The sequence below is a fragment of the Oncorhynchus mykiss genome, chromosome 28 (assembly GCF_057628025.1).
Source record: "Oncorhynchus mykiss isolate SJ-2025 chromosome 28, ASM5762802v1, whole genome shotgun sequence".
Lineage (NCBI taxonomy): Eukaryota > Metazoa > Chordata > Actinopteri > Salmoniformes > Salmonidae > Oncorhynchus > Oncorhynchus mykiss.
The window spans coordinates 10,462,370-10,472,749 of record NC_143049.1 but is presented as its reverse complement, the minus strand read 5'-3'; the positions used below and the strand labels follow the sequence as shown (position 1 = coordinate 10,472,749).

The 10,380-nt window shown below is 46.0% G+C and overlaps 1 protein-coding gene across 1 annotated transcript; it reads left to right on the top strand.

Annotated features, from left to right (window-relative positions):
* The first annotated feature begins 3,294 nt into the window (after positions 1-3,294).
* Positions 3,295-6,145, top strand: LOC149970706 (somatostatin receptor type 5). Its single transcript, XM_090225721.1, has 2 exons — positions 3,295-3,701; positions 3,784-6,145. Exons 1-2 carry the CDS (start codon positions 3,295-3,297, stop codon positions 4,436-4,438), a joined length of 1,062 nt encoding a protein of 353 aa, XP_090081847.1. The 3' UTR covers positions 4,439-6,145.
* Positions 6,146-10,380: the final 4,235 nt, after the last annotated feature.

Sequence of the window (10,380 nt, the reverse complement as noted above, 5' to 3'; positions counted from 1 at the left end):
ACTACAACTCCCTACTACATCGCACGGTTCAGACTGGATCTGATTTATCTCTAGAGATACTGCGCAATGTGCACATTGAGCACTTTTTACAAAACATTACACATCAAATAGCCTAACAATGAGAAAAAAAGTGGGAACTCAGTGGGTTTTGTCTGGCTAATCGCATCCAATAATGGCCTGAAATATTCAAGGTCAATTCAATTCAATCAAATTCAATACAACTTGAGAGACTCCCCTGGTCTCCTGAAGGCCTCCTTTTTGTGTGTGCAAATGATTCCCAACGGAGCGTTTTCTATACTGAGTATTGCCAACCCAGACAGTTTTTCCTGAGACATTGTGCATTATACTCTATGCCCATTGCTCTGCACACATTTAAACTTAGTCTTGAAGGATGCATGCCAAGATATACCAGCGATAAATTGCGACCACACAACTCAAACGTCAATTCACCAGTATGAATGTAAATCGCTTGTTGGTTTAAGCCTTCAAGAACTGCTGTCCGCTAAAGATGATAACCTGTTTGCATCAGTATCCAGACAACCTGTCCCCAGAGCTTCCTATACACTTCATCTCTTTCCGTAACATGCTGAGGCCGGCAATTAAGAAGAACGAGTGGTTTAATTGCAGAACTGCTGTATTTGAAGCATCATTCCCTTCTGCCCAGTTTCCCTGAAGTTGCTACAGCATCACGCTGTTCTTGCCATCCCTGTAACTGTCGCTTCCACGGAGAGAGAGTTCTCTGAACTAAAACTCATGAAGAACCACCTAAGAATCATTAGGCTCTCGGTCTGACAGGCACTTTTGAACATCTGAGTGAGCTCCACTTATTGCACATGCTCCGTCGTACCCGCGACCGATATTTGTTCACCGATATCCCCTTATTCTTTCAATCATTAAAAAAAGAAGGTCTAAGGCACTTTTTCTGCCACATTCTTGACACCCAAGAAACAAACACGTAGCTTCCTAGTACACACTGACGTAGAAAAGGTATATTAAGTACTTTTTAGAGTGTTACTGTCAAAATGATTTATTAAATAAATAAAAAATAGACATCGATTACAGGCACATGGGCCCCCAGAGCTCGTGTGCCCCCCTACCCCCACCCCTTTTTGGTGGTGTGTGTGTGTGTGTGTGTGTGTGTGTATGTGTGTGTGTGTGTGTGTGTGTGAGAGAGAGAGATGGTGGGAAGCGAGTGAGGGAGGATGTAGGGCAGGACGCAGGTGTGTGCCCGCTTCTATCTCTCTCTCTCTCTCTCTCTGTGTCGCTTTATGCAACAAAGCCACTGATGGTGAAAGGATGACTTCTCCCTGGAGCAGAACACTGGCCACAGTGAGTGTGACACACATCTTTAAAGAAAGGTTTTCTCTGCTTACTGCTGCTGTCCTTCACTGACCCCTTTTCTGTTTAGCAATCTTCCTACTGTCATTTCAGCATGCAGACTCTTGTCTTTATATTCAGTTAAGTTTCCAGCTAGGGCGTTCTAGTGATTGAAGACATAATTATATAATGTCATGTAATGGTTAGGGAATTTAATAAGAGCCAATTCCCCTTGGATTATTGGTGCAAAGTGTTAAAGAAACAATCCTGGATAAATGTATGACATTATGAACATGGATACTAAGAGGATTTAATAGCCGGCCATAAATTGCTGTAATTAGGTTCAGCTGGAGGTCAATGTGTCTAAAATAATGCACAATTAGTTTATCCCTCTGTTTCCCATTAGCTACGTTTATGTTGCTCGTAAATTCTCATGTGCTGCTGTCTTCCTCCCTCTTTTCACCTCATTCCATGTCTTCCCCCTCTCCTCTATCCTATATTTGGCCACTTCTGTCTCTCCTCCCTTCACTCTCTCTGTAATATTTGCAGTGTGTTTCACACATTGGTTGAATGGGGAAAGGTACGTATGAGACACACGTTCACAGTAGTTTTTTGTCAGTAGCTGCGTCCCAGGACAACGTTCAGATTGAGGCGCTGCAGGGATTATTCTCTCTCAGGTGGTTCAGCGTGATTTACTAGCATCTCTTTAGTGTGCATGTATTCAAGCAGAGATATAATGTATCTGTATGCGTGGATCTGCCTACAGCGTATCGTCATCATTGAACGTACAGGGAGGTTGAATTTGGATTTCATTGTGTCAACATATGGAACAAATACATTTAAGGCCTAATATTTTGACACATCATATCTACAGAAGGGTGATGATACGGTGTATATAGAATGGATAAGAAAAAAGGTGTGGAGTCGGCAGGGCCACTAAAAGTATTTGTATACATGACTAGTGTGGATGGAAAGATCTGCATAAGCTATTCACTTTGGGCTAGTTTTTGGACTTTTATTTCCATTTTTAGTCATTTAGCAGACACTCTTATCTAGACCATTTAGGGTTAAATGTTTTCCTCAATGGCACCTGGATAGACCTTTTGTCTAGTCGGCTTGGGGATTCGAACTAGTGACCTGACGGTTACTGGCCCAACCCACGCTTAATCGCTAGGCTACCTGCCACCCAACAAACAACAGCATTCCAAATGTCAAGCCCTAGATAGAGTAGTTCACTTCACCCATCAAGCTGACAAGGTAGTGTACCACAGTCACAGTCTGTTCCCAGTGGTCAGCTCGTTCCTGTTCCCTTCCTCACCTTGCATCTCATTCAGACAGACAACGCTGTGACGCTGATGAGTGGTCTGAACACTGTGTGTCAGTGCTGTTGCTGCGCTGCTGCTTCCCCTGAGAGCAGATGTGATGTCTTTTTCAGTTTGTGTGACGACGTGTGCTGGCCTGTGTTGAATCTATGCTCTTAAGGTGTGCTCTCCCCAGAGAGAAAGAGAGAGAGAGAGAGAGAGAGAGAGAGATGGAGACAGAGTACACGTCGCCACACAAAAAGACATCATGTCTGCTCTCAGGAGAAGCGGCACAGGACTGACACAGCCTGTTCAGGCTACCCATCAGCGTTGTGTGTCTGAACGAGATGACTTGGCCTGCCAGGCTGGTTCTGAGTCATCCCAGCCTGGTTCTGAGTCATCACAGCTGCCAGTTTAAGGGGAGGCCCAGTGAATTATGCAGCCAGGTGATTCACCAACCCAGCACCAGACAAACAGAAACTATTAATAGATTAATAATAAAAGGGAAAAAGATCAATTATTAAAACATCTTATTCATCCCTCAAATCAATTTGTCTGCCTTTCTAATTATGTACATCCCTCTTTCCCACCTTCCTCTCTCAGTCCATCCCCAACGGGAGCAGCTAGATCATACTTTTGTTCCATCCATCCCTCGTTCCATCCCTCTCCCACCACCATGCCGGCCATAGTGAACCTGCTCTTCAATACGGTGTCTACCAACACCACCATCTCCTTCTCCCTGGTGCTGCCTCTGGTCAGCGTCCTCTCCCTCCTGGTGGGGGTCGGAGGTCACCTACTCATGTGGCTGGTGCTGATGCGTAACCCTCGGCGACGCTCCAAACCTAGCTCCGTGCTGCTCCTCAACTTGAGCCTGGCTGACATGGGAGCACTGCTCACCCTGCCCTGCGTCCTACTCAGCGCCAGCTCCCAGGACTGGCAGCTAGGGGGCGGTATCTGTGTGCTGCTGGGCTTCATGACCTCCCTGACGGCTGGAGTGGATATATTTAGTCTGGCCGCCTTGTCGGTGCTCAGGTACCGCATAGTGGCCCCACCTGCTAGACCGGCCCCCAGTCCCACACAAGTGTGAGTACGGAATTAAACCATTCATCTGCACACATTTAGGCCCACCTCAGCTATGTAACCTCCTCTCTCCCCCCTCTCTCAGAGCCGGCATCGTGGCAGTGATCTGGTTAGTCTCTGTCACCATGGCCCTTCCCAAGGTCACATACATCCAGTTTGACAGTGGCTGTACATGGTCTGTGGGGCGTGGCCAGTGGCTGGGCTTCCTGGTGCCAGCCTTCCTGGTCTACTACGTGGCTCCCCTCCTCTGCATTGCCCTCAACTGTGGCCTCATCATCACCCATCTCCACCGCTGCCGGGGTACGCTGGCCGCAGACCGCCGCAACAAGAAGGCTACGGCGCTCCTGATTGGCTCCACACTGGTCTTCGCCATCAGCTGGCTGCCCTACTACGCCCTGGAGTTTGTCAATGTCATGTCCCCCTACGTCAGCTTTGTTGCCTCGCCTATCAGTCAACAACCCTCCTCCTCCCTCAACTCGTCCGCGTCCCTGTCCCCACCCACGGAGGGGGACACGGAGGTGTCTCTCCTCTGGGAGGTGGCGTCCCTGTCGGCCATATTGTTGGTGTGTTTGGCGCCCTGCTGGAACCCGCCCCTCTACTTCCTGTTGTCTCGCCCGGCGGTGCGTCAGCTCCGTGCCCTCCTGCCGTCGCTGAGGAAATGCTTGGGAAGCCTGCGACCACCTATCACCCCCGCGCCACCAACACGTTTTCCTCACCTCCGCCCTCTTCCTACTTTGTAACTACACACCACACCTTGCCACTCAGGCTGATCCAGTGAGATGAACACGCACACGCACACGCACACACACGCTATTATTCAACAGATTGTGATTACACACACTCAGTGTACAAAACATTAGGAACACCTGCTCTTTCTATGACATAGACTGACCAGGTGAATCCAGGTGAAAGCTATGGTCCCTTATTGATGTCACTTGTCAAATCCACTTCAGTCAGTGTAGAAGGGGAATGGGAGGAGACAGGTTAAAGTGTCATAAATGTGAAGGTGTGTCATAAAAATCAGAATTAGAATCTTACAATCTTAGGTTTCACCTTGCAAGTGTCAGTTAGCAGGCTCAGAGAATCAAATCAAATCAAATCAAATTGTATTGGTCACACACACATTGTTGGCAGATGTTTAATGCGAGTGTAGAGAACTGCTTGTGCGTCTAGTTCAGACAGTGCAGTAATATCTAACAAGTAATCTAACAAGGAGAGACTAGGTGGGGGGCTGGCAGAGTCATCTAACAAGGAGAGACTAGGTGGGGGGCTGGCAGAGAGACGGAGAGGATAAGAGAAGGAAGAGAGGATAACCAAGACACAGATTCAAGGGGCTGATCAAGCGGTATGTGTGTGTGTGTGTGGAATAAAATGTACATTAATGAAAGGGGGTGAAATATTGTTAGTGTTTCTCCCACCTAGAAAACAACAACATGATTGACAGGTGAGACGCATTTATGCCATCAGTAATTGAACAACATGGTTGGTATTCTTAACATGCCTCCCAAATAGGGGAGAGTGAGGTATATTGAGCCATTTTTTACATTCAGCATCACTACATCAATGGAAATGTAATATTCCTTAAAAAAAAAATATATATATATACATATATTTCAGAATGTTGTCTATCCCTGGAAATAATCATGTAAATATAACAGTTTTAAAAACACAGCAAGGGTAAGCCTTGGGGTAAGTGGGTGATGTTGTTCTGTGACAGTGGGGTGATGTTGTTCTGTGACAGTGGGGTGATGTTGTTCTGTGACAGTGGGGTGATGTTGTTCTGTGACAGTGGGGTGATGTTGTTCTGTGACAGTGGGGTGATGGTGCTGGTAGGTCTGGTAAGTTGAATTCTTGGAATGAGGGTGTGGTATAATATTGCATATCTTAAATGTACGCCTACATTCAGATATGGATACCTCTGCTCAATATCACTTACTCTTCCATATCTTTCCCAGTTGTCTGGGACAGGGATGCTGTTTCGATGTGCCAATTCGTAGGCATGTTCTCTGCATTTGAGACTACTAAGCCCATGAAACTGGTCTGCAAAATACATGATGCGTTTTAAGCAATCTCTCACTCCAGGTCATCAGATAAGACCTTGTGTGCTACTCTACCGTAGCCTCTGTTTCGGACAGGTACATGTTTGTTTTCATTCTACAGTACCTCTTCAGTGCGTGCAATGATGTCCGAACAGTGTTTTTTTTTGTGTGTGTTTTTTTTTGTTGCAGTAACTTCTTTGTGGTTGTAATATTGCAAACGGCCGCGGCAGTTTCAGAACGAAGGATGTCGTCTTCAATCGCATGCTGTGCATAATCTTAAGGGATAAATATTGTGTTTTCAATTTACAGTATGGGAGTGAAGAGCTATACATTCAGTGTTTATGTGACTGTTCAACATGAATGTGCCTTTGAATGTATTATTGGCTAAATAAATTCTTCTTAAATGTGTTTGAAACGTTACTTTCGAGACTGGCTGCACACAACACACATTTGTCGTGCTTTATACATTGGAGTTCTCCCTAAACCAATCCAGGCCAGTAACCTTTTAGCCATTCCATTAAAACAGTGTTCTCTCTGGGGATTTGAACGAGCGACCCACTGCAACAGCTCATTTCCTCTCTACTCCATCTCACTTCAGGGACCTACCCGGCCTAATATATAGACATGACCTATCCAAGTACCGCATATAGAATAAACTGAAATCCCTGTGGAGCTTTCATTGAACACAGAACAAACTGGCAGTAAAGTGAGCGGTGGATAAGGAAGACACAGCACAGGAGGCCCCTTAATTAGGGAGGACGGGATAGTTGTAATGGCCGGAGCGGAATCAGTGGAACGGTATTAAGTATTTAAACACACGGTTTCCATGGTTTCCAGCTGTTTGATGCCATTCCATTCACTCCATCCCATACATTATTATGAGCCGTCCTCCCCTCAGCAGCCTCCAGTGGAATAGAAGATGAAGTTGGTGTTCAGAATGAAATAAGAACTCCCCTCCTCTAGTAGCTAGGTTCTGTATTACATCATATCCACTGGTTTACTGCGGGAAATATAGACCCATAACCCCATTACTAAGCCCTATGACAGACAGGCAACACACAGAGGACACACACACACACACACACATAAGCACTTACGCGCATGCACACACAAACAGCATGTCATATAGGCTATTTGAGGGCTTTCAGTTGGCATAGTAACCGTGATGAAAGACTACCTCGACTCATGAGTGCTGATAGAAAGTGTCTTGTTTTTATCTGGAGGTGGACCAAATCCCCTGTTAAATGTACAGGGACAGGATGTGCAATCAGATCAACACACTTGGGTCTGGTCTAATAACACAGCACAAAGGGCATCCCATGTGTTTAAAGTGGCTTGGTTTGACAAACAGAGGTAATTGGATTTGAATGTTAGGCCATTCACATTGAGAGACAGCAAAAGTCGATTAAAATTCATTGGGAAGTTAAAATTCATTGGGAAGACTGGAGTCACTTGAACTCCAGGCTGATTAGATAGGCTAATCAGTTGTTTTGCATCCGGCTGAGAGAGTGAGTGTGTGTGTGTGTGTGTGTGTGTGTGTGTGTGTGTGTGTGTGTGTGTGTGTGTGTGTGTGTGTGTGTGTGTGTGTGTGTGTGTGTGTGTGTGTGTGTGTGTGTGTGTGTGTGTGTGTGTGTGTGTGTGCATCAGTGCATGCGCGTGTGCGATTGGAGTGCGTGTTTCAGTTGTACTGAAATTCAGTCTGAGAGAACGTTCAAATCCCAGTGTAATCTAACAGCGCAATCAAATCAAATTTATTTATATAGCCCTTCGTACATCAGCTGATATCTCAAAGTGCTGTACAGAAACCCAGCCTAAAACCCCAAACAGCAAGCAATGCAGGTGTAGAAGCACGGTGGCTAGGAAAAACTCCCTAGAAAGGCCAAAACCTAGGAAGAAACCTAGAGAGGAACCAGGCTATGTGGGGTGGCCAGTCCTCTTCTGGCTGTGCCGGGTAGAGATTATAACAGAACATGGCCAAGATGTTCAAATGTTCATAAATGACCAGCATGGTCGAATAATAATAATAAGGCAGAACAGTTGAAACTGGAGCAGCAGCACAGTCAGGTGGACTGGGGACAGCAAGGAGTCATCATGTCAGGTATTCCTGGGGCATGGTCCTAGGGCTCAGGTCAGTTTAAACTGGAGCAATGACATGGAAAACGTACTTACAAACAGGGCCAGCTCCAGGCATAAGTGACCTAAGCTCAGTGTTGAGAGTTAGAATATTAGAATACACAAGGTTCAAGTTCAACATTTGGTTGTGTACTAGCAGTTTTCCAGCAGTCACTCAATTAGCCATGTCAGCTAACAATGTTTAGATTGTTAAATTAGTCTAGCCAGTTATCTAAACTTGTTGTAATCGTGGACGAATAGCGACCAGGCCCAGGGGCCCTGACCTCCAGTGGTCCCCTGTTGATTTTGTTAGTCACTCTCACTCAGATATCATTCAATCAATCAAATGTATTCATAAAGCCCTTTTTACATCAGCAGATGTCACAAAGTGCTTATACAGAAACCCAGCCTAAAACCCCAAACAGCAAGTAATACAAATGTAGAAGCACGGTGGCTAGGAAAAACTCCCAAGAAAGGCAGGAACCTAGGTTGACAGATAGAGAGAAACCAGGCTCTGATGGGTGGCCAGTCCTCTTCTGGCTGTGCCAGGTGGAGATTATAAGAGTATATGACCATTAAGGCCAGATTGTTCTTCAGGATGTTCAAATGTTCATAGATTACCAGCAATGTCAAATAATACTCAAAGTGGTTGTAGACGGTGCAACAGGTCAGTACCTCAGGAGTAAATGTCAGTTGGCTTTTCATAGCCGAGCATTCAGAGGTCGAGACAGCAGGTGCGGTAGAGAGGGAGAGGGAGGGGAAGAGTAAAAACAGCAGGTCAGGGATAAGGTAGCACGTCCATTGAACAGGTCAGGTTTCCATAGCCGCAGGCAGAACAGTTGAAATTGGAGCAGCAGCACGACCAGGAGTCATCAGGCCAGGTAGTCCTGATGCATGGTCCTAGGGCTCAGGTCCTCCAGGAGGGGAGTTAGAGAGGGGGAGAGAATTAGAGGGAGGATACTTAAATTCACACAGGACACCAGATAAGACAGGAGAATTACACCAGATATAACAGACTGATACCTAGCCCCCCGACACAGAGACTATTACAGCATAGATACTGTAAGCTGAGGCTGAGGCTGGGGAGGGGGGGGGGGGGGGCACTGTGGCCCCGTCCGACGATACTCCCAGACAGGGCCAACCAGGCAGGATATAACCCCACTCATTTTGCCAAAGCACAGTCCCCCACCACTAGAGGGAAATGACCTGACCACCAACTTACTACCCTGAGACAAGGCTGAGTATAGTCCACAAATATCTCATCCACAGCACCAGCCAGAGGGGGTACAAAACCAGACAGGGAGATCACGTCTGTGACTCAACCCACTCAAGTGACGCACCCCTCCTAGGGACGGCATGCAAGAGCACTAGTAAGCCAGTGACTCAGTCCCCGTAATAGAGTCAGACGCAGAGAATCCCAGTGGAGAGAGGGAGGCCGGCCAGGCAGAGACAGCAAGGGCGGTTCGCCGCTCCAGCGCCTTCTCGTTCACCTTCCTACCCCGGGGACAGACTACACTCAATCATAGTACATTCTGAAGAGATGAGTCTTCAGTAAAGACTTAAAGGTCGAAACCGAGTCTGTGTCTCTCACATGGATAGGCAGACCATTCCCCAAAAATGGAACTCTATAGGAGAAAGCCCTGCCTCCAGCTGTTTGCTTAGAAATTCTAGGGACAATAAGCAGACCTACTTCTTGTGACCTTAGCGTACGTGTAGGTTTGTACAGAGAGATAGGAAGGAGCAAGTCCATGTAATGCTTTGTAGGTTAACAGTAAAACCTTGAAATCAGCCATATCCTTAACGGGAAACTGTTGTAGAGAGGCTAGCACTGGGGTAATATGCTCAAATTGGTTGGTTCTAGTCAAGATTCTAGCAGCCATGTTTTGCACTAAATGAAGTTTTTTTTGTGCTTTATTCGGGTAGCAAGAGAGTAGAGCATTGCAGTAGTCTAATCTAGAAGCGACAAAAGCATGGATTCACTTTTCTGCATCATTTATTGGACAAAGAGTTTTTGATTTTTGCAATGTTACGAAGATGGTAAAAAGCTGCCCTTGAAATATTCTTGATTAATTTAGTCAAAACAGAGATCAAGGTCCAGAGTAACGCCAAGGTCCTTCACAGTTTTATTTGAGACGTCTGTAGAACCATCAAGATGAATTGTCAGATGCAACAGCAGATCTCTTTCTTTCTTGGGACCTGAACTTGCATCTCTGTTTTAAAAGTAAAACATCTGCATCCATCCACTTCTTCAATGTTCAATCACCAATCTGAATTGTGACCACCATCCAACAAACTCACCATGAGAAAAAAATAGATTGGCGAGCTGGGATGAACAGAGAAAATTGCAGTAATTTCAGTTTAGTCTCAAATCTGCCCAATTTGTCACTTGACTCCTCTAACCTATTTCAGATGGAAACATGCTGTACGCTATTGATAATCTTTGCAGCCCATTAATATGGAGCAGGCAGAATTTTGTCCGGCTGAGCTTGCCGTTAATGAGTGCAGTTATCTCAGTGATCCGTCTACACTGA

Excerpts from the sequence above, each read along its gene's own strand:
- LOC149970706 (XM_090225721.1), top strand. The coding sequence starts at position 3,295 with ATGCCGGCCATAGTGAACCTGCTCTTCAATACGGTGTCTACCAACACC. Across the intron at positions 3,702-3,783 it reads GCCCCCAGTCCCACACAAGT|AGCCGGCATCGTGGCAGTGA; the intron begins GTGAGTACGGAA and ends CCCCTCTCTCAG.